The 22,277-nt window shown below is 60.0% G+C and overlaps 3 protein-coding genes across 4 annotated transcripts in view; 2 read left to right on the forward strand and 1 right to left on the reverse strand.

Annotated features, from left to right (window-relative positions):
• Nucleotides 1–8,131, reverse strand: LOC111936803 (antigen peptide transporter 2-like). 2 transcript variants are annotated; one of them, XM_086871782.1, is made up of 12 exons: nt 8,039–8,131; nt 6,653–7,211; nt 5,950–6,058; nt 5,742–5,872; nt 5,043–5,248; nt 4,225–4,422; nt 3,682–3,810; nt 3,413–3,601; nt 3,172–3,345; nt 2,699–2,858; nt 2,167–2,294; nt 1–1,507 (listed from the first exon to the last, which is right to left on the reverse strand). In XM_086871782.1, the coding sequence occupies exons 2-12, from the start codon at nt 7,152–7,154 to the stop codon at nt 1,259–1,261; spliced, it is 2,175 nt and encodes a 724-aa protein (XP_086727908.1). In that variant the 5' UTR covers nt 7,155–7,211; nt 8,039–8,131; the 3' UTR covers nt 1–1,258. The 2 variants fall into 2 exon arrangements, with proteins under 2 accessions (XP_086727908.1, XP_086727909.1); XM_086871783.1 differs by lacking the exon at nt 6,653–7,211 and having other exon boundaries at nt 7,875–8,097.
• Nucleotides 8,132–9,119: 988 nt separating this feature from the next.
• Nucleotides 9,120–15,248, forward strand: LOC111942812 (antigen peptide transporter 1-like). The gene is made up of 10 exons (XM_086871808.1): nt 9,120–9,248; nt 9,620–9,722; nt 9,800–10,145; nt 10,611–10,808; nt 11,252–11,380; nt 11,979–12,185; nt 12,407–12,580; nt 13,118–13,277; nt 13,957–14,093; nt 14,732–15,248. Exons 1-10 carry the CDS (start codon nt 9,152–9,154, stop codon nt 14,969–14,971), a joined length of 1,791 nt encoding a protein of 596 aa, XP_086727934.1. The 5' UTR covers nt 9,120–9,151; the 3' UTR covers nt 14,972–15,248.
• Nucleotides 15,249–18,487: 3,239 nt separating this feature from the next.
• LOC111936808 (tenascin-X-like) overlaps nt 18,488–22,277 on the forward strand; it is a 31,926-nt gene continuing 28,136 nt past the window's right edge. The window contains exons 1-4 of the mRNA XM_086871730.1: nt 18,488–18,529; nt 19,630–19,892; nt 20,649–20,873; nt 21,878–21,990. Coding sequence (XP_086727856.1) covers nt 19,634–19,892; nt 20,649–20,873; nt 21,878–21,990 — 597 coding nt within the window. The 5' untranslated portion in view covers nt 18,488–18,529; nt 19,630–19,633. The remainder of the gene's footprint in view (nt 18,530–19,629; nt 19,893–20,648; nt 20,874–21,877; nt 21,991–22,277) is intronic.

Consider the following 22,277-nt stretch of genomic DNA (forward strand, 5'->3'; position numbering starts at 1 on the left):
TTAGCACCAGGAAAAGAACCCTTTAATAAGGAATAAAATAAAATAAAATAAAATAAAATAAAATAAAATAAAATAAAATAAAATAAAATAAAATAAAATAAAATAGGGACAATGTCCAAAAGTGGAGCAACCAGGGGGTGCTCCGTGAGGGTGACCAACCAAAGAGGAGAACAAAGGAAGGCACAATGATATATAACCTTAGGGAACGAACATTCTAGTAGCCTAACCATACAGGGAGACACGTTACTCAGTCTGTGACTGACATGTAACTCAAGTAACATAATAACAGAGGTGTATCTTGGGGCTTTTAACTCAAATGAAAGATTTCCGCATCTTCAGATAGATAGGTGACTCTTCCGAGGCAATAGTCTGCTAGGTTGTGCCCCCAGCCAGGCTGAGGTCCATAATAAGGTCTGGTGGGATTCCAGAGTAGTTCTTGCTCTTTGTGGGCTCTTCAGCCAGATCCAGCCCATGAGATGGGGACAGAGACAGGATGACATCAACTCTCATCCTGGCAGGAATCACCACCTGAATGATCCATGGTGCCAGGTCCAACCCTTTCTCTCTCCCTGCAGAAAGCCACAAATTGCTGGCAGAGCTCATCCTGCTGCTCCCACCCATCACACAGCAGCTTCTCCCAACAGATCGATTTCCTGTTTTCCCATGTTTTAAACACAAGAATTACAATTATTCCGAATGTTCTAATTCTGATGTGAAAATACCCTGGTTTGGGTAATAAATTCCAGTTTCCTCCTCCAGTGCATAGCAGCTCCTCTCTGGGAAACAGGAATAGAAAAGGGGACATGGGGAACTGGGATGAAGACACTGGGGATACGGATGGGGACACTGGGAAAGGACTGGGGACACCAGGAGTTTGGAGTGGGCTCAGCAGGAGTGGGATGAGGATATGACACCCACACCCAGATCCATCCCTTGGGATTTATTTCCCACTCTGTCCCATGTCCAGGAGCAGATATGGGGGACATGGGGACCAGGAATCATGGGGACATCACAGGGCTTGGATACAAGTGATCTGCGCATGGGGAGTACAGGGAAGGATACAGGGGACACAGAGATCCAGGGAATAGGGTGACCTGGGGGACACTGTGGACATGGGGGACACAGGGACCAAGGCAACACATGGAGTTGGGATCCAGAGGACATGGGGATAAGGGATTCACAGGACACTGACTGGGGACACCAGCGGCGGGTTGGGGACACCAACACCAGGAATGGGGACACTGGGACTAATTCCCCTTTATTCCCTGCCAGATGCAGCCCCCTTTTCACTGCCCATGCTGGAGGCCTCAGGCCCCCCAGTCCTGCCACCTCCAAGGAGCAGGCGGCTGTAGGCCCCACAGCGTTCCCGCAGCTTCGCTGGTGTTCCTGTCTCCACCACAGCTCCACGCTCCAGCACCACGAGGTGATCGGCTGCATCCAGCACCCGCGGCCGGTGGGACACCACCAGCACAGTCTGGGCCAGCCCCGTGCGCAGCCAGCACTGTGCCTGGGGCCAAAGAAACCTCATCCCATCCCATCCAACTCAGTCCTACCCTGTCCCATCTGATCCCACCCAATCCCAACCAACCCAACCCCACTGTCCCATTCCTCTCAGTCCCACCCAAATCCCATCATCCTATTTTTACCATCCCACTTCCCTGTTCTCTATCCCATCCCCATTGTCCCATCCTGTTCACACTATCCCCATCCCCATTGTCCCATCCTATCCTACTCCCACGACCCCAACTCTTCCCATCACATTCCGTCTCTCTGTCCTCATCCCAGCATTCCTTTCCCCTCCATTCCCACCCCATCCCAACCCACCCTATCACATATCTTTGTCTTCATCCCTTCATTCTATTTTCCTGCCAACCTACACCCCTGGTCTCCATCCCATCCTCACCATTCCCATCCTACCATTCTGTCCTATTTCTCTACCTTGTTGACCCACACCACTCCATTCAATCCCTGTCTTCATCACATCATTCCCACTCTATCCCACTATCCCTTATTCCCACCACCCCTATCTCTCCAGTCCCCATCCCACCATCCCATCCCAGCCATCCCATCCCAGCCATCCCACCCTTCCGCTCCCATACCATCACACCCCATTTTCACCAATTGCACCCCTATCCCAACCAACCCCCTCCATCCTACCCCACTCACCGCCCCCTCGTCTCCATCATCCAGTGCCTCGTCGAGGATGAGGACGGCTGGGCGCCGGAGCAGAGCCCGGGCCAGGGCCACACGGCGCCGCTCCCCTGCTGCCAGATGCTCCCCATGCTCCCCCACCTCTGCAGGAGCAATCCCATGGGATCAGTGGGATCCAGCCCTGGGGTTACCCCTCTTCTCCCCACCCCCTGTGCTCCCCCACCTCTGGAGGTGATCCTGGAATCAATGGGATCCCAGACCTAGAGGTCCCCCACTTTCCACTACATTCCCTTACCACTGCAAAAGCAATCCCATGGGATCAGTGGGATCTGACCTTAGGGATCCTCCCACACCCCACCATCTGCCACCCAACACACTCTCCCATCTCTGCCAGAGGATCCTGGGATCAGGGGGATGCATCCTAGGGATGCCCCATCCCCCCAGCTCTCACTAGAGAGCTCCATCATCCACTCCACCCCCATCCCACTCCACCCCCAGGATGAAGCCACAGGCCCCAGGATTCCCTTGGTATCCCCCTGGCTCTCACCAGTGTCCCAGCCCCGTTCCAGCCCCTGGATGAATTCCATGGCTCCAGCAGCAGTGGCAGCCTCCTGCAGCTCTGACTCTTTGCAGTGCTCCAGCCCCAGCAAGATGTTTTCACGGATCGTTCCAGAAAATAGGATGGGATCCTGCTCCACCAGCACCACCTGCCCCAGCCCCGAGCCTTGTGATGCTGTCTTGGCTCCTGGTGTTGCCATCCCTGTTCCATGACCCCATCCCACCTTGGCACCCCCATAGTCTCCATCCCTGATCCCATAGTCCCTGTCTGTGTCCCCAGCGTCCCCACCCCTGACTTCCCACTTTCCCCATCCCATCCCTGTCATACTCATCCCATTTCCCAGTGTCCCCATTCCTGCTCCTCATTCTTCCCAGGTCCCAGTTCAATTTCAGTGTCCCCACCCATGTCCTCATATGTCCCCATTCCATCCCCAGTGTTCCCAGTGTCTCTGTTGTCCCCACCTTCCGGTGCAGGTACTGGTGTTCATATTCTGGCAGTGGGATCCCATCCAGAAGCACCTTCCCACTCCCGGGATCCCGCAGCCGCTCCAACAGTGCCACAGCCGTGCTCTTCCCGCTTCCATTGGACCCCGCTAGTGCTGTCACCTCCCCGGAACGCACCTCAAAGGTCACGTCCTATGGAAGGGGGGCAGGTGATGCCAGAACTCTCATCCTGGGAAACCCCACCTCCCCACAGACCTACCTTCAGCACAGGTTGCTCTGGATTCCCAGGGTACGTGAAGGTGACTTCCTGAAAAGTGACATGGCCCTGAAGCTCGGGGGGCTTCTGCACCCCCCCGACATCCCCTGTGGCTTCCCGATCCAGGTATTCCCAGATCTTCCATCCGGCAGCTGCTTTGGTCAGGAATTCATTGAAGCCGTAGAGTAGCACCTGGGGAGAAGGAAATGGGTGGCACTGGGATGGAGAGAAGCATGGATGGATGGACTGACATCTGGATTCTATGGGATCACCTGGACATGGCTGCCAACTGTGTCCTGGTACAGCAGGAAGCTGACAAGGACCCCAGGAGTGATGTATCCGTCACGGAGCTGCTGGTGACTTCGGAAGAGCACCAGGACCCGGATGGTCAGCTGGAGCACCTGTGGGTGGGAACAGGGATACTGGTGCCCCCAACTCACTCTTGGTGTCTCCATTCTGCCTGTCCCCATCCCGCTTCTGGTGTCTTCATCCCTGTTCCTGGTTGCCTTAATCCAGTCCTGGTGTCCCCATCTCACTCTCGATGTCCGCATTCCTGATCCTGATGTTCCCAGCCTTTGTCCCAGTGTCCCCATCCTGCTTTCTAATGTCACCGTTCCTGGCATGCCCATTTCTGATCCCAATGTCCCTGTTCTGGTGTCCCCGTTCCTGGTGTCCCCATTCTGCTCTCAGTGCCCTCATCTCAGCTGCTGGTTTCCCATTCCTGGTCCCAGTGTTCTCATTCCCAGTGTACTCATCCCTGATCGCGGTATTCCCATTCCCTGGTGTCCCCATTCCCATTCCCAGTCCCCCCTGACCCTCTGGACAAGGGTGAAGAATGCCAGCTCCAGGTTCATCTGTTCCTTCAGCCTCAGCTCCTTGGCCAGGTTGCAGCTGTGCTGCTTCTCCTCCTCCTCCTCCGCCGAGAAGATACGGATTGTCTCGATGGCAGCAACAGATTCCTGCACCCCCGAGGCTGTCCGGGCAGATGCTTCCAGCATGGATCGCTGAAGTGCCTGTGGCAGCATTGGGGGTGTCCAACTTTCCCAGGTCACCATCCTGGCCCACCATCCACACCCTCAACATTCCCATCCCACGACACCCATTGCATCCCCACTATTGTATTCCCAGCATCCCACACCCCTCTCTCCCACCCTCACCATTCCCATCCATTCTCCCAGTCCTAATCTCACCATCCCCATCCCCACTGTCTCATCCCATCCCCACCATTCTCATTCCCAGCATCCTATTCCTCTTGTCCTCATCCCCACTCCCATCCTCCTGGAACTCATCCAACCACACCATCCCAACCCATTTCCCTGTTTTATCATCCCATCCCATCCCGTCCCTTCCCCACCATCCCACCTTATCCCATCCTTTTCTTCCCATCCACACCACTCCCATCTCCACCATTCCATTCTATCCCCATGCCAGCATTCCCACCATTCCATTCCCCTGGTCTCTATCCCCTCTCATTCCATCAGTTTCATCTCCATCATCTTCCTTTCCATTCTCCAACAAACCCATCCCATCCCCATCCTCTCATTCCCCTGGCCTCCATCCCGATTCCACCACTCCCACCCCCCTTCCCCACGTCCATGTCCCCCTCCCACTCTTTCCCTCCTGCATTCCTGACCTGTTTCCGGGCACTCTCGATGCGGTGGATAGCGATTCCAAGGGGCAGCTCCAGCAGTGCCAGCAGTGCCAGCCCCGGTGCCAGCACAAACATGAACGCCCCCACCACCAGGGCCATTCCCAGGCTTCGGAACAGCAGGTTGGCTCCACTCGGTGCTGCCATGCACACCCGTGGCACTTCCATGGAAAACTGAGCCGAGAGCTCAGCTGCAGGGTGGGAAAAGAGGTTGGGATCATGGGGAAAGGATGGGGATGATGTGATGGGGACCAGTGGGATGGGATTATGGGTATGGGGATGGTCAGAGTGGAATTGGATGGGATGGTGGAGATGGGATGGTGAGAATGGAGGTTGTGGGCTGGGGTGATGGGGGTGGTGGGATGATGGGGACATGCAGTGGGATGGAGGCATGGGAATGAGAATAATGGGGAGGGGACAGTGAATAGAATGGGAAAGTGGGATTGGGACAGGATGAGACATTGGAATAGAATGAAGGCAGAAAGATGGAGTAAGATGGAATGGTATGGTGGGAATGGGAATGATGGGGATGGAATGGTGGGATGGGATAACAGACAGATGGGATAGGATGGGACAGGGATGGGACTGAATGCTGGGATGGGGACTGGGGTGACAGGATAGTTGAGATGGGACGGGTTAGGTGGGACGGGTCAGGTGGGGTGGGGTGGGGCCGTGCCCTGTTACCTGCCGGCGTTCTCTGAAAGAAGTCCAGGTCTTGACGCACCAGGTGAGAGAAGAGCCGGAGGCTCAGCCTCTGATGGAGACGAGCTTTCAACAGCATGAAGAGCCCCCCACGGCACCCGGAAAACAGCACACTGCGGGAACACAGGGACACGGTGACATCGGGGACATTGGGCACAGGGGGACAGGCCCTGGGAATGCTGCAACCCACCTGGCGGCTCCAGCAGCTGCCACCATCCCAACAGCTCCAGCAGTGAGTCCGTCCCCATTCCTGATGGCATCCAGCACCTTCCCAGTGGCGTACGGTCCCAACGTCTCCCCTGGGTGTCACCGAGACTGTGTCACCATGGGTGTGACCACTGACACAGGGGGACCCTGATTTGTGAAAGGCAGGACCCAATTTGGGGAGTGAGGATCTAATTTCGGAAAGTCAGGAGACAATTTAGGGATCAGGACCCAATTTTGGGGGTTTACTGTCAAATGTCAGGGTTTGACACCCAATTAACGGGGTCAGTACCCATTTTGGGGGGTTCAGCACACAATTCTAGGAATCAAAACCTAAACATGGGAGATGAGGACCCAATGTCTTGGAGGTCAACATCCATTTTTGGGCACCAGACTCTAAGTTTGAGGGTCAGCACCCAATTTTAGGAGGTCAACACCCAAGTTTGCAGAGTCAGAACCCAATTTGGAGGGTCAGCATGCAACTGAAGGAGTCAACTCCCAATTTAGGGGGGGTCACCATTCAATTTTAGGGTGCCTAAATCATCTATTTAGGGACTCAGCAATCAATTTTTAGGGGCCAGCATCCAGTTTGGTGGGAGTGGAGGCATGTCCCAAACTGGGGGGTTCCAAATTTGGGGCTGCAGAGCCCAAATCTGGGGCATCAGCGCCTGTCACCGCATGTCACCCACCAATGGCCGCCAGCACGAGGCAGACGAAGGCACCTCCGAGAACGTTCCGCTCCTCCCAGGTCAGTGCCAGAACACGCAAGATGGTGCCAGGAGCCTTGGGAACGTCGCCAGAGGTCTTGGGGACACCGCCAGGGGCCGGGGGTGCGGCCCAGGCCAGCAGGGCCAGTGCGACAGCTGCGTGGGTGACTCCGAGCCAGGTGGGGGAGGCGGTCACCAACAGCCCTGGCCCAGCTCCAGGTGGCCCCAGGAGGTGCCGGAATGTTCCGAAGGCCGCGGGGGTGGCAGCGACCGTGACAGCGGCCGCGGTGGCTCCAGAGGGACGGCGTGGGAGCAGCAGCCACGTAGCCACGGCCAGGACGGGCAGGCGCAGGGCGGCCTCGAGCCACAGGCCCACCACACCCAGCGGCACCAGCACCGGCACCAGCGGCACCAGTAACACCAGTGCCAAGGCATCAGCCACCAGCAGAAGCCCAGGCAGGAGAGCAGCAGATGGCAGCGCCATGGCTGGGCTGGTACAGACCAGTGCTCTGTGTGTGGCTCCCAGGAAATGATCAACAGCCTGTGAACTCACCAGTTAAAACCAGTTAGGACTGGAGTGCACCCTGTCCAAGCCAGTGGTCCTGATAGTAAAAAGATTTTAAAATCATAGAAAATTCAGGGGGTTAGAAAGAAAGTTAGGCTTGGCAAGACCTGGGAAAAGTGTTAAAGGTAGACCCTGGGAAATGTTAGGCCTTGTGCTTGCTAGAGATCATGTGAAACTGCATCTGTGTAATCAGTATATGATAAATGATATAATTGTTAGATGTGATTAGATATAATTATTGTTTAAAGAACATGAGGAACAATGTTAGGGGTTTTGGGGGGACCACGAGAAACCCATGCTTGGGTAAAATCAATGCATACAATAGAACAATGTAATTTTAATAATTAATATATAAGTTATATAACGATAGTGTATAAAAACATGTTCAGCTCAAAAACAAGCCGGGTCAGATTTGGGTATGTGTACCCCTGACACCCAGAGCTCTTAATAAAGCACCTTCGTATAATCATTCCGTGATTATGTGTTCCTGAACGCTAACAGTCCCAGTCTAGACCATGGCGCTACCAGTCTAGCCCCCTGAGCTCAGCAGTCCACACCAGTGCTCCCAGTCCAGCTCTCTCAGCTCCCCAGTGCCCATCAGTGTTTGCAGTCCAGCTCAGGGTACTCACCAGTCCACACCAGTCCACACCAGTGCTCCCAGTCCAGCTCTCTCAGCTCTCCAGTGCACATCAGTGTTTGCAGTCCAGCCCAGGGCACTCACCAGTCCACACCAGTGCTCCCAGTCCAGCCCTCTCAGCTCCCCAGTGCACATCAGTGTTTGCAGTCCAGCTCAGGGTACTCACCAGTCCACACCAGTCCACACCAGTGCTCCCAGTCCAGCCCCCCAGTAGCTCCCAGAAATGGTCCGTTACGATTTAACTTTCGAGCCTCCGCCCCTCCCCTCCCTCTCCCCGCCCTCTCCCCGCCCCTCCCCGCCCTCTCTCCGCCCCTCCCCGCCCTCTCCCCGCCCCTCCCCGCCCTCTCCCCGCCCAGACCCCGCCCCCGCCCCGCTCAAACCCCGCCCCCTCATGGCATCGCTCCTTTCGTCTCGCAAGTTGCTCAGGCTCCCTCTACCTGGCAACCGATGATGTCACCTCCACGTTGACCAATCACAGTCAAGCCGGGACGCCCGGGGATTCCCCTCGGCTTTCCGGGAAGAGGCGGCGGCGGCGGGAAAGGGACCGGGTAGGAGCGGCATCACTCACACCGGGAACCCCCGGGACTCAAAAGGTCCGGACTGGGACATACTGGGAGCAGTACCGGCACCCGCCCTGGCCCTCCGGGACCCTCCGGAACCAACCGCGAAAAGAACCGGGACCAACCGGGAGCAGGACCAGGACCCAGCAGGACCACACCAGGACCCAGCAGGACCCAGCAGGACCACACCAGGACCCAGCAGAACCCAGCAGGACCACACCAGGACCCAGCAGAACCCAGCAGGACCACACCAGGACCCAGCAGGACCCAGCAGGACCACACCAGCATCCAGCAGGACCACACCAGGACCTAGCAGAACCCAGCAGGACCACACCAGGACCCAGCAGGACCCAGCAGGACCTAGCAGAACCCAGCAGGACCACACCAGGACCCAGCAGGACCCAGCAGGACCCAGCAGGACCACACCAGGACCCAGCAGGACCCAGCAGGACCACACCAGGACCCAGCAGGACCCAGCAGAACCCAGCAGGACCACACCAGGACCTAGCAGAACCCAGCAGGACCCAGCAGGACCCAGCAGAACCCAGCAGGACCACACCAGGACCCAGCAGGACCCAGCAGGACCACACCAGGACCCAGCAGGACCCAGCAGAACCCAGCAGGACCACACCAGGACCTAGCAGAACCCAGCAGGACCCAGCAGGACCCAGCAGGACCCAGCAGGACCACACCAGGACCCACCAGCCCCCCTGGCCCAGATGTTGTCTCCCCCCACACGCCGGCTCCTGGCCCTGCTGGGCCCTGAGAGCGGGCGCTGGATGCTGGTGGTGGGGCTGATGTTTGCTTCTGCCCTCGGTACGGGGGGACCCCGGCCTGCGGGGGGCAGGACCCCTTTGAGGGGCTTCAGGAGCCTATTTAGAGGATTTGGATGTAACCAGGGGAGTAGGACCCGATGGGGGGTTGCAATGCCAATTTGAAGGGTCAGAAGCCAATTTGGGGGAGGCCGGATCTGATTTGAAGGGAGGTCAGAAACCAATTTGTGGGCCGGGACTCCATTTAGAGGCAGCAAGCACCCAGTTTGGCGAATCAGGATCCAATTTTGGGACTCAACATCCAGTCTGGGGAGTGGTCAGGATCAAATTTTCGGTCCTCAGACCCCAGTTCAGGGGTCACCACCCTGTTTCAGGGCATTTGGCACCCCCCACCCTAATGTTGTGTCCCCACAGGTGAGGTGGCTGCCCCATACTTCACAGGACAAGTCACCGACCAGGTGATACAGAAGGATGCAACAGCGGTCGTGTGGCCCCTTGTGCTGCTGGGGCTCAGCAGGTGGGTGACACCGGAGCCACGGGGACACCCCGAGGTGCCGGTGACCCTTTGTCCCCCTGACCCCGCTGTCCCCGCAGTGCCATCACTGAGCTGGCCTGTGACAGCCTGGCAGCAGTGGCGCTGACACGGGCACGGGACCGGCTCCAGCGCGGTGCGGTGGCTGCAGTGCTGCGTGGGGATGTGCCCGGGCCGGGGGGCACCCTGGGGGACACGCCAGGCGCGGTGGCCGAGCGGGTGACAGGGGACTCTGAGGCGGCGCACTCAGCGCTGGCCGATGTGCTGGTGCCGGGGCTGTGGGCGTTAACACGGGCTGGGTCACTGCTAGCCATGGTGGCCTGGCTGTCCCCGGTGCTGGCCCTGCTCACCCTTCTGGCGCTGCCCCTCCTCCTGCTGCTGCCACATGCCGTCGGGTGCATCCAACAGGTACTGAGAGGACATGGGGTGTGAGAGGCCCCTGTCACCTCCCTGTCTCCCAGTGTCCCCTCCCTGTCCCCACTGTCTCCTCCCTGGACCCCTTGTCACCTCCCGGCACATTGAGTTCACTCCAAGTCCTTCCTGTCCCCTCCCTGTGCCTGTTGTTACCTCCCCATGCCCACCGTCACCTCCTCCTGTCCCCTATTTCCTCCCTGTTCCCCCACCATCCATCCCCATGGTGATTCTGAGGGGACTTCCCTGTCCCCAAATGACCCTATGGTGACCCTGTGCTGACCCCGGTGTAACCTTCCTGTTCCCTCTGTGACCCCATGATGACCCTGTGGTGATCCCCTGTCCCACTCCATCCACGCCATGTCCCCCCCATCCTTGAGGTAGCCCCTCCATGTTCCCATGGTGACCCCCCCTTGTCTCCACTGTGACCCCAGGGTGACCTCCTGTTCCGTGTGTCCCCAGGATCTGGCACGGCAGGTGCGGATGGCACAGGCCCGCACCACTGCACTGGCCCTGGAGTCACTGGGGGCCATAGGGACCATCCGGGCCTTCGGGCACGAGGCCGGTGCCACCACACGCGTCCGGCAGTGCCTCGCCCAGGGACATCAGTTGGAGCAGAGGGAGGCGCTGGCCTATGCGGCTGGGTGCTGGGCCAGCGGGGTATGGGGACATGGGGATACTGGGGGCACTGGGAACTGAGGAACAGTGCTGTGGGAACGGGGGATGTGTTGGCACAGAGCTGGGGGCAAGGGCACATGGTGGCAGGGGGCTGGGCGGCATGGGAATATGGTGGCATTGGAATAGGGGACACAGGGATGTGGCAGCAGGAAGTCACACTGGATGTGGTGGCAGGGGGGATGAAGACATGGGGACAGGGGCATGGGGACACAGGGATGGTGGCACAGGGATGGGAGGGGTTGACAGGGGCTGGGGAACAGGGACACAGTGGCAAAGGGCCAGGGGACACAGAAACATGGTGGCCTGGGGCTGAAGGGCATGGGAATGGGTGGCCTGGGGAAGGGGACGTGGTGGCCTGGGGCTGAGGGACACAGTAACATGAGGCTGGGCTAACACCCTGTGTCCATGTATCCCCGTGTCCCCAGTTCCCTGCATTGGCCCTGAAGTTGGTGCTGCTCCTCTTGGGGGGATACTTGGTGGCTGCAGGGACTGTCACCCCTGGGGATCTGGTCACCATCCTCATGTGCCAGCTGCGCTTCATCAACGCTGTGAAGGTGATGAGTGTGTCCTCTACATGTCCCCAGTGTGTCCTCTCCTGTCCCCAACCCCATTCCCTGTGTCCTGTGTCCCCCTCATGTCCAATTCCCATGTTCCCATGTCCCTACATCCTCCGAATGTTGTCCCCATGTTCTCCTGGCCATGTTCCTGTCCCTATCTCCTGTGTCCCCAGATTCCCCCACTTATGTCCCAGTGTGCACCTGCCAGCTCCCTGTGTCCCTGCGTCCCCATCCATGTCCCCATGCCCGTTCCCCATGTCCCCAGTCTGTCCCAGCCGTGTTTTTTCCACCCAGTCTCCAACATAACCCTGCTGTGTCCCCTCCATGCCCCCAAGCCCCATTCCCCACCTGGCTGTGCCTCTCCCTATCCCCAGGTTCCCCTGTGCTCCCATGCATCCCCAGGCTTTGCCGTATCCCCAATGTCCCCCCACGCCCCCATCACCCCCCATGTCCCACTGTCTCCTGTACCCCAATGTCCCTTGTGTCCCCCAAGTCCTCCCATGTCTCCAGGCCATGCCATAGCTCCCCCATGTCACCTCATGTCTCCTCGTGTCCTCCTCACATCCCTGTGTCCCTAATGTGCCCATGTCCCCAGGGTGTGCTCCAGTACTTCCCGATCCTGGCCAAGGCTGTTGGCTCCTCTGAGACACTCCTGGAACTGCTGGAGCAGGCCAGGAAGGTGGCACCCGCAGGGCCACCATCACCTGTCACCCCCCAGGGCCATGAGACCACATGGACTCAGGGCCTGTGCCTCAAGGATGTCTGGATGTCGTACCCTGGGCGGTCCGAGCCAGTCCTCAAGGTGATGAGTGACACAGGGGCATGGGGAGACATGGGGGTATTATGAACATGGGAGGACAAGGGGGCACTGGGGACATGGGGAGGACGTGGGGGAACGTGGGGTTTGGGGGGGATATGGGGCAGGGGCACACGGGAGATGGTGGCACAGGGGGATATTGGGGCCACGGAGGGACACGTGGGACATGGGGAGGCGTCGGGTGCGATTCCCGCTCCTGCCACCAGGGGGTGTCGCTGTCGCTGCGCCCCGGGGAGGTCGTGGCCGTGCTGGCGCCTCCTGGCGGTGGGAAGAGCTCGCTGGTGTCAGCGGCGCTGGGACTGCGCCCCCTGGCGGGCGGGGAGGTGCTGCTCAACGGGATTCCCCTGACCCCCAACTCAGACCCTGCTCTGCGACAACAGGTGACACACACGGGCCACCCTCGGGCCGCCACTGCCACCCCTAGATCACCATCCACCTCCTGCTGCTGGCCCCCTGTCACCAAACCTGTCCACTGTGTTCCCATGGCCACCCTGGGCAGCCTCTTGTACCCCACAGCCACCCCTGGGTCTGGTCCTCAACAGGTCCCCACTGCTACCCCCAGGTCACTCCTGTGCCCCAAATGGGTCCCTACTACCCAAGGTCACTGGTGGTGCCACCCCCTGGGTCCCCAGTTCCACCTCTGTGTCACCTGGGTCCCCAGTTCCACCCCTGTGTCACCAGTGGGTTTACCATGGCTACCCCCAGGTCACCCATTGCCCCAACAGCCATGACCACCATGTCACCCTGTGTCCTCAACACTCCTCACTGCCACCCCCTCATGTTCCAAACAGTTCCTCCCAGCCATGGGACCTCACCATGACCCTGCCACCACCCCATGTCTCCACTTGTCCCCTCCTTGTCCCCTGTGCCAAATCCCTATGTGGTCCTGTGTTCTCTCATGTCCCCTGTGTCCGCAGGTTGCTGGTGTCCTGCAGCGCCTGTCCCTCTTGTCTCGCTCTCTCAGCGCCAACATCACGCTGGGCTGGGGCCACAAGGAGGGGCCACAGGTGATGGCAGCGGCACAGCGGGTGGGGGTGCACACTTGGGCCAAGCAGCTGCCAAATGGCTATGACACAGGTACAGCAATGGGGGTTCCCATGCACCCCCTGTAGTGTCCCCAGTGTGTTCCAAAGATGTCCTAAAGTGTCCCAATAATGTGTCCAAGGTGTCCCCTTGGTCTCTTCAGTTTGTCCCCATCGAGACCCTATGATGTTCCCATAGTATCCCCATAGTGTCCCCTGCTGTTCCCACGGTGTCACCTCACCATCCCCAAGGTGTCTATAATGTCCCCACGGTCTCTCCACTATATTCCTTCTGTTCCCTCACTGTTCCCTGACTGTCCCCATGGTGCCCCCAGGGTCTCCCCATGCTGTCCCCTCCATGTCCTCTCTGCTTCTTCACTGTCCCCTCACTCTCCCATCTCTGTTGTCCCTGTGCACCCCAGAGCTGGGGGTGCAGAGGGTCTAGCTTCCTAGCATGTCCCCAGTGTCTCCCAAATGTGTCTTCATGGTGTCCCCTCAGTGTCCCCATGCCATCACCACAGTGTCCCATTGTCACCACACTGTCCATTCTCTGCTTGCTCCCAATTCCCCACCGTGTCCCTTCGGTATCCCCTCTCTGCCTCCTCCTTGTCCCCTCGCTGTCCCCGGAGACGCAGGTGCACAGTGGGTGCAGCTCCCCAGTGTGTCCACACGATGTCCCCGTGGTGTCCCACGGTGTCCTTGTGGTGTTCCCATGGTGTCCCCTCTGTCCCCAGAGGTGGGCCCACGGGGCATGCAGCTTTCAGGGGGGCAGGCACAAGGAGTGGCGCTGGCCCGGGCCCTGCTCAGGAACCCCCAAGTGCTGGTGCTGGATGAGCCCACGCGGGCACTTGACCCCATGACCCAGCACAAGGTAGGTCACAGCCCTGTCCCTGTGTCCCATGGCCCTATCCCCCGGGTCCCCTGGGTCCCCCAGTCCTCATGTCCCCCATGTGCCCTGTGTCCCCTGGATTACCATGTCCCCTGGGGTCTCTTAGGTCACTAAATTCCCTGGGTCCCTGCCCCTGGGTCCCTTTAGTCCCTGTGCATCCCCTAGGTGCCTTCCTTGTCCCCATGTTCTCTGGGTTCCCACTCCCCAGGTCCTTTGGGTCCCCCATCCTTGTGTCCCCCATGTGCCTCGTGTCCCCTGGGTGCCCACTCCCTAAGTGCCCTGCATCCCCTCTGTTCCCATTCCCTGTGTCCCCTTGGTTGCTGTCCCCATGTCCCCTGGGGTCCCCTCTGCCCTGGGGTCCCCTGGGTCCCCTGAGCCATGAAATCCCCAGGATCCTGCCCTGTGTCCCCTTGGTCCCAATGTCCCCGCGTACCCTGGGTCCCCACATCCTCACATCTGGGTCTTTGTCCCAATCCTAGAGTCCCCTTGATCCCGATGTCCTCTGGGTCCACATGTCCCCACTCCCCAGTCCCTCACTATGCGCTCCACCCTGGGGTCCCCTGACACCCCCATGTCCCCGATCTCCACCGTGTTCCCCGTGTCCTCGTGTGTCCCCGCAGGTGGAGCAGGAGCTGCTGTGTCCCGGCGCTCCTGGGGCAAGGGAGAGGCCGGCAGTGCTGCTGGTGACAGGGCGGGTGGCCCTGGCCCAACGGGCTCCGAGGGTGGCCCTGCTGGAGGGGGGACGGCTGCGGGAGCTGGGGAACCCCGGGGAGCTAAGGACCCTCCCGTGGGGGACAGCGGGGGACACTGGGGACACTGGGGACACTGGGGACACTGGGGATGGGGAGGGGGACGACTAGGGCTGAGAGGGGGACACCAGGGATGGAGACTGTGAGAACAGGGGTGAGGACGCCGGAGAAGGAGGGGCAGTGGAGGCATGGGGACACCGTGGGGGAGAGGGTGACTTCGGGGCCAGGGCTGTGACAGTGACCGAATGTGAAATCAAACGATAAATCTACAAATCTGTACATCAAGAAATCGATAAATTAAGCAATAAAGGCGTCGGGAGTGGGGCTGGGGCCGGGACCCCCCCCCGGCGGGGCCCCGCCGCCCCTCCCCCCCCCCCCCATGATCTCATCGTGTTGATGGAGAAAATTCCTTGGCGGGGGCGGGGGCGACACGCGGTGGGGGGGACACGGAGGGGAGAAAGGGGAAGGAGCAGTGGAAGACATCGGGGGAACACGGGGTGCTCCCCCCACTCTGCTCCCGCCCACCTCCGCCCCTCCCTCCCGGCCTTTTGGGGGGTCCCCGGAGCCCCCCCCGCCGCTGTTGTTGTTGCAGCCGGGGCAGTGAGTCACGGCCACGCCCGGACTGGGAGCACTGGGAGGGGTTGCGCTGGGGCACTGGGAGCACTGGGATGAGCTGTACTGGTGTTACTGGGAGCCCTGGGTTGGGGTGTGCCACATTATTGGTGTTACTGAGAGCATTTGGACAGACTATACTGGTGTAACTGGGAGGACTGGGGTGGACTGTGCCACGTTACTGGTGCCACTGGGAGCATCAGGATGTGTTACTGGGAGTCATGGGTTAAGCTTGCTGGGGTTTTGGGGGTTACAGGTGTCACTGGGTTGGGCCTTACTGGTGTTACTGGGAGGACTGCTGTGTGCTGTGCCACACTGGGGAGCACTGGGAGCACTGGTGCAAGCTATACTGGTGTTACTGGGAGCACTGGGATGGGTCATACTAGTGGTACTGGGAGCCATGTGTCATGCTATGCCATATTACTGGTGTTACTGGGAGCACTGGGGGCTGGAGGGTAGGTGGCACTGGGGTTACAGCTTCTATTGGGGGCACTGGGATGAACTGTGTGGTGTTACTGGTGTCACTGGGAGCACTGGGATGAGGTATAGGACAGGTCCTACTCTACTGGGAGCACTGGGATGGACTGTGCTGTGTTAGTGGTGTTACTGGTGTCACTGGGATGGACTGTGTGGTGTTACTGGTGTCACTGGGAGCACTGGGATGGACTGTGCTGGGGTTCTTGTGAGCTGGGGGTCAGTCTGAGGCACATTACTGGTGTCACTGGGAGCACTGGGATGAACTGTGTGGTGTCACTGGTGTCACTGGTGTCACTGGGAGCACTGGGATGGACTGTGTGGTGTTACTGGTGTCACTGGGAGCACTGGGATGGACTGTGTGGTGTTACTGGTGTCACTGGGAGCACTGGGATGGACTGTGCTGTGTTAGTGGTGTTACTGGGAGCACTGGGATGGACTGTGCTGTGTTAGTGGTGTTACTGGGAGCACTGGGATGAACTGTGTGGTGTTACTGGTGTCACTGGGAGCACTGGGATGGACTGTGTGGTGTTACTGGTGTCACTGGGAGCACTGGGATGGACTGTGTGGTGTTACTGGTGTCACTGGGAGCACTGGGATGAACTGTGTGGTGTTACTGGTGTCACTGGGAGCACTGGGATGGACTGTGTGGTGTTACTGGTGTCACTGGGAGCACTGGGATGGACTGTGTGGTGTTACTGGTGTCACTGGGAGCACTGGGATGAACTGTGTGGTGTTACTGGTGTCACTGGGAGCACTGGGATGGACTGTGTGGTGTTACTGGTGTCACTGGGAGCACTGGGATGGACTGTGCTGTGTTAGTGGTGTTACTGGTGTCACTGGGAGCACTGGGATGGACTGTGTGGTGTTACTGGTGTCACTGGGAGCACTGGGATGGACTGTGTGGTGTCACTGGTGTCACTGGGAGCACTGGGATGGACTGTGTGGTGTTACTGGTGTCACTGGGAGCACTGGGATGAACTGTGTGGTGTTACTGGTGTCACTGGGAGCACTGGGATGGACTGTGTGGTGTTACTGGTGTCACTGGGAGCACTGGGATGGACTGTGTGGTGTTACTGGTGTCACTGGGAGCACTGGGATGGACTGTGTGGTGTTACTGGTGTCACTGGGAGCACTGGGATGGACTGTGTGGTGTTACTGGTGTCACTGGGAGCACTGGGATGGACTGTGCTGTGTTAGTGGTCTTACTGGTGCCACTGGGAGCACTGGGATGAAGTGTGTGGTGTTACTGGTGTCACTGGGAGCACTGGGATGGACTGTGCTGGGGTTCTTGTGAGCTGGGGGTCAGTCTGAGGCACATTACTGGTGTCACTGGGAGCACTGGGATGGACTGTGTGGTGTTACTGGTGTCACTGGGAGCACTGGGATGGACTGTGTGGTGTTACTGGTGTCACTGGGAACACTGGGATGGACTGTGCTGTGTTAGTGGTGTTACTGGTGCCACTGGGAGCACTGGGATGAAGTGTGTGGTGTTACTGGTGTCACTGGGAGCACTGGGATGGACTGTGCTGGGGTTCTTGTGAGCTGGGGGTCAGTCTGAGGCACATTACTGGTGTCACTGGGAGCACTGGGATGGACTGTGTGGTGTTACTGGTGTCACTGGGAGCACTGGGATGGACTGTGTGGTGTTACTGGTGTCACTGGGAACACTGGGATGGACTGTGCTGTGTTAGTGGTGTTACTGGTGTCACTGGGAGCACTGGGATGAAGTGTGTGGTGTTACTGGTGTCACTGGGAGCACTGGGATGGACTGTGTGGTGTTACTGGTGTCACTGGGATGGACTGGGATGGACTGTGTGGTGTTACTGGTGTCACTGGGAGCACTGGGATGGACTGTGTGGTGTTACTGGTGTCACTGGGAGCACTGGGATGGACTGTGTGGTGTTACTGGTGTCACTGGGAGCACTGGGATGGACTGTGTGGTGTTACTGGTGTCACTGGGAGCACTGGGATGGACTGTGTGGTGTTACTGGTGTCACTGGGAGCACTGGGATGAACTGTGTGGTGTTACTGGTGTCACTGGGAGCACTGGGATGAACTGTGTGGTGTTACTGGTGTCACTGGGAGCACTGGGATGGACTGTGTGGTGTTACTGGTGTCACTGGGAGCACTGGGATGGACTGTGTGGTGTTACTGGTGTCACTGGGAGCACTGGGATGGACTGTGTGGTGTTACTGGTGTCACTGGGAGCACTGGGATGGACTGTGTGGTGTTACTGGTGTCACTGGGAGCACTGGGATGGACTGTGTGGTGTTACTGGTGTCACTGGGAGCACTGGGATGGACTGTGTGGTGTTACTAGTGTCACTGGGAGCACTGGGATGGACTGTGCTGGGGTTCTTGTGAGCTGGGGGTCAGTCTGAGGCACATTACTGGTGTCACTGGGAGTACTGGGAGCCCTTCCATCTGGGTTGTTTGGTTTCCATGGCGACGCCCCAAACACGGGCGGGGGCGGCTCCCCTGGGGGGGTGGGGAGGGAGTGGCCCAGGCCCCGCCCCCGGCCCCGCCCCCCCCGGGCCACCCCGCCCGACCCAGAGCGAGAGCGCAGCGGGACCGGCCGGAGGTGCTGGGGCAACTGGGGGGACTGGGGGGTCGCTGGGGGGCACAGGAGGGACTGGGGGAACTGGGGTCACTGGTGGGTGACTGGGCGGGGCTTGGGAGAACTGGGCAGGTCTGGGGGGCACTGAGATAAACTGGGAGAAACTGGGGGGAATTGGGGGCATTGGGGGGACCGGGGAGCACTGGGAGAACTAAAGGGACTGGGAGGGACTGGGAGGGACTGGGAGGGACGGGGGGAACTGGAGGCACTGTGGGAACGAGGGGGGACTGGGGGGAGCCGTGGGGTCACTGGGAGAAGTGGGGGAGGCTGAGAAGGTACTGGGGGGAACTGGGAGGCGCTGTGGGAGACTGGAGGAATTGGGTTGCACTGGGGCAAACGGGGGGCACTGGCAGCTCTGGGGGAACAGTGGGGATTGGGGGCTGAGGAGGACTGGGAGTCACTGGGAGTTACTGGAGAGTCACTGGAGGTTACAAGTTGCTGTGGTTTGGGCTGTCTGTGTGTCTCCAGGAATGTCCCCCAGGTGTCTCTCGTGTCCCCGCAACTGTCCTTGTGTCGCCATGGGTCTCCCTGTGCCCCCCTCGTGTGTGTCCCTGTGTCCCTCAGGTGTCCCCAGAAATGTTCCTGTGTCCCCTGCCGGTGTGCATGTATCCCTGGAGATGTCCCCAGCGGTGTCCCCTGTGTGTCTGGGTGTCCCCTACGGGTGTCTCTCTTCCCCCTCTGTGTCACCGTGGGTGTCCCCCAAGTCGTCCCTGTCCCCCTGCATCCCCCCATGGGTGTTCCCAGTGTTTCATGTGTGTCCCTTGTGTGTCCCAGGGTGTCTCCACATCCTCCCGGTGGCTTGTTTGCCTTGGACGTCGCCACAGCTGTCCCTATGTCCCTTATCGGTGCCTGTGTCTCCCCATGGATGTCCCCATGGGTGTTCCTGAATCCTCGTGCCATGAGCCTGTGTGCCCTGGCTGTTCCCATAAATGTCCCGCGTGCCCCCCCACATGTGCCTGTGTCCCCGCCGTGGCTGTCCCCACGGTTGTCGCTGTGTCTCTCCACCATGTCCGCGTTCACCTGTGGCTGCCTCTGCATATCCCCATGTCCCCGTTTTCCCCCAGGACGATGCCGATGACCCTGGAACTGCGGCTTCTTCTGCTGGCGCTGGCGCTGCGGGGGGAGGCCGTGTCCCCCTCAGTGTCCCCTTCAGTGTCCCCCTCAGTGTCCCCCTCAGTGTCTCCTGCCGCGTCTTCCCCCGAGTCCCCCTCCGAGACGTGTGGGGCAGCACTGGCGGATGTGCTGAGGCGGCTGCGGGAGCTCGAGGGACACGTGCGGGCACTGAGGGGACACTGTGGGGACACGGGGGGACCCCAGGCCGGGACAGGTAACAGGGGACAAGGAGGGACAGCCCGGGGAAACCTCAGGCTGGGACAGGGGAGCACGTGGAGGGTAGGGAGACATCGGTGACATGGGGGGAACTTGGGGCTCATGGGGACAGTGAGGGGACATGGCAGAAGCCCAGGCTGGGACAGGTAACAGAGGTTGGTGACATGGAGGGGACACAGGGGGCAAGGGAGAGTGAAGGACAGGGGGACATAGAGGGTCCTTGGGGGAATCACTGGGGAGTCAGTGGGGGCTCATTGGGGGGTCACTGAGGTGGGGACACTGGGGTCATGATGGTCCTTGGGGTCATTGGGGGTGTCAGTGGGGTCCAGTTGGGGGTCAGTGGGGTGTCACTGCCAGGGTCAGCGGGGGTCAGTGGGAGGTCACTAAGGGGTCACTAAGGGGTCACTGGGGGTGTCATTTAGGGGGGGTCACCGGGATGTCACTGGGGATGTCACTGGAGGTGTCACTGGGGGGGGATCACTGTGGGTGTCACAGGGGGAATCATTAGGGAGGGTCACTGGGGTGGGGTCATTGGGGGTGTCACTGGTAGGGGTCACTGGGGGAAGTCACTGGGGGGTCGTTGGGGGGTCATTGGGGGTGTGTCACTGGGGGGGTCATTAGGGGGGTCACTGGGAGGGTCACTGGTGGGGGTCACTATGGGGTCGTTGGGGGATCATTGGGATGGGGTCATTGTGGGGGGTCATTGTGGGGGTGTCACTGGGGGTCAGTGATGGTCACGCCCGTGTCCCCCCAGGTCGGTCGGTGCAGCTCTGCGCGCCCCCTGCCGGCGGCGGCTGCGCCTGCCCCGCCCCCTCCGCCGAGGCCCCGCCCCCGGCCCCGCCCCCCGCGTGCCCGCGCGGCTGCAGTGACCAGGGCCGGTGCGAGCGCGGGCGCTGCCGCTGCTTCCCGGGCTTCAGCGGCCCCGACTGCGCCACCCCCGCCTGCAGCCCGGGCTGGGGCGGGGCCCGCTGCGACATCGGTGCGTCCCAGTGCCCCCCAGTGCTCCCAGCAGCCCTCCGTGACCTCCCGTCCTCCCCACCTCAATGCCCCCCAGTGCTCCCAGTAGCCCTCCGTGACCTCCCGTCCTCCCCACCTCAGTGCCCCCCAGTGCTCCCAGTAGCCCTCCGTGACCTCCCGTCCTCCCCACCTCAATGCCTCCCAGTGCTCCCAGTAGCCCTCCGTGACCTCCCGTCCTCCCCACCTCAATGCCCCCCAGTGCTCCCAGCAGCCCTCCGTGACCTCCCGTCCTCCCCACCTCAATGCCCCCCAGTGCTCCCAGTAGCCCTCCGTGACCTCCTGTCCTCCCCACTTCAATGCCCCCCAGTGCTCCCAGTAGCCCTCCATGACCTCCCGTCCTCCCCACCTCAATGCCCCCCAGTGCTCCCAGTAGCCCTCCGTGACCTCCTGTCCTCCCCACTTCAATGCCCCCACTGCTTGCACTGCGTCACCCCCTCGTGTACCCTTGGATGGGAGGGGACTCTGCTGCGAGGCCGGTGGCTCCCCAGTGCTCCCCAGTGTTTCTCCTGTGACTTCCCAGTGACACCAGCTCAGCGCTCCCAATGCTGCCCCTTCTCCCCTCCCATCCTGGGCGCCCCTACTGTGACACCAGTGCATACCCAGCTGCTCCCCAGTGCCCTTCAGAGTTCCTCCAGTGCTCATCCCAGTGCTCCCAACAGACCCCCACTTCTCTCCCCATCCATGGGGGGGTTCTCATGCCGCCTCAGTGTGTCCCCAAATGTCCCTGTGTGCCACTCATAGTGCCTCTCAGAGCCTCCCAGCACCCCATCCCTGAGTGTCTCCATCCTTTTGTGTTCCCAGTGTATCCCCAGTATGTCCTAGGGTATTCCCAGGATGTCCCCATCTCCTAGATGCCCCATCCCAGGGTTGTCCCCGTGGTGTCCCCAGGGTGTCACCATCCCAGGGAATCCCCATCTCATGGGTGTCCCCTGGTGTCCCCATGGTGTCCCTGCACTGTTCTCTCAGAGGTGCCCTGGGTAACACCACGCTTGGCCTCCCGCACCCCAACGTCCCTGCGCATCACCTGGCCCCAGCCCCTGGTTCCTCCTGATGGCTACCGGGTGACACTTGTCCCTCTGGTGAGTGGGGACACAGGAGACATGGGGGTGGGGGCATGGGAATGGGACAGGGACAGGAGGGGACAAACAGGGGAACAGGGATGTGGAAGGGGGAAGACCCTAGTGCCACCTGTGTGGACACAATGGGATGACCCCAATATGTCCCCAGATCATCTCCATGTGTCCCCATGGTCTCCTCAATGGTATCCCCTACGTGTTCCAAGTATGTCCCCCATAAGCCACCCCATTGTGTCCCAAACATGTGCCCAATGCATCTCCCCAGCACTGGGGAAGATGGGACCCACACC

Source organism: Cyanistes caeruleus, chromosome 37, assembly GCF_971803275.1.
Source record: "Cyanistes caeruleus chromosome 37, bCyaCae1.hap1.1, whole genome shotgun sequence".
NCBI classification, from domain to species: Eukaryota; Metazoa; Chordata; class Aves; order Passeriformes; family Paridae; genus Cyanistes; species Cyanistes caeruleus.

Bases quoted from the DNA above. Each gene is read 5' to 3' on its own strand.
- LOC111936803 (XM_086871782.1), bottom strand. From the start codon at position 7,154: ATGGCGCTGCCATCTGCTGCTCTCCTGCCTGGGCTTCTGCTGGTGGCT. The intron at 3,346-3,412 runs GTAGGTCTGTGG...CCCCTTCCATAG, and splicing joins CAGAGCAACCTGTGCTGAAG to GACGTGACCTTTGAGGTGCG. The intron at 2,295-2,698 runs GTGAGAGCCAGG...TTGCTCCTGCAG, and splicing joins GGAACGGGGCTGGGACACTG to AGGTGGGGGAGCATGGGGAG.
- LOC111942812 (XM_086871808.1), top strand. From the start codon at position 9,152: ATGTTGTCTCCCCCCACACGCCGGCTCCTGGCCCTGCTGGGCCCTGAG. The intron at 9,723-9,799 runs GTGGGTGACACC...CTGTCCCCGCAG, and splicing joins GTGCTGCTGGGGCTCAGCAG to TGCCATCACTGAGCTGGCCT. The intron at 11,381-11,978 runs GTGATGAGTGTG...CCATGTCCCCAG, and splicing joins GCTTCATCAACGCTGTGAAG to GGTGTGCTCCAGTACTTCCC.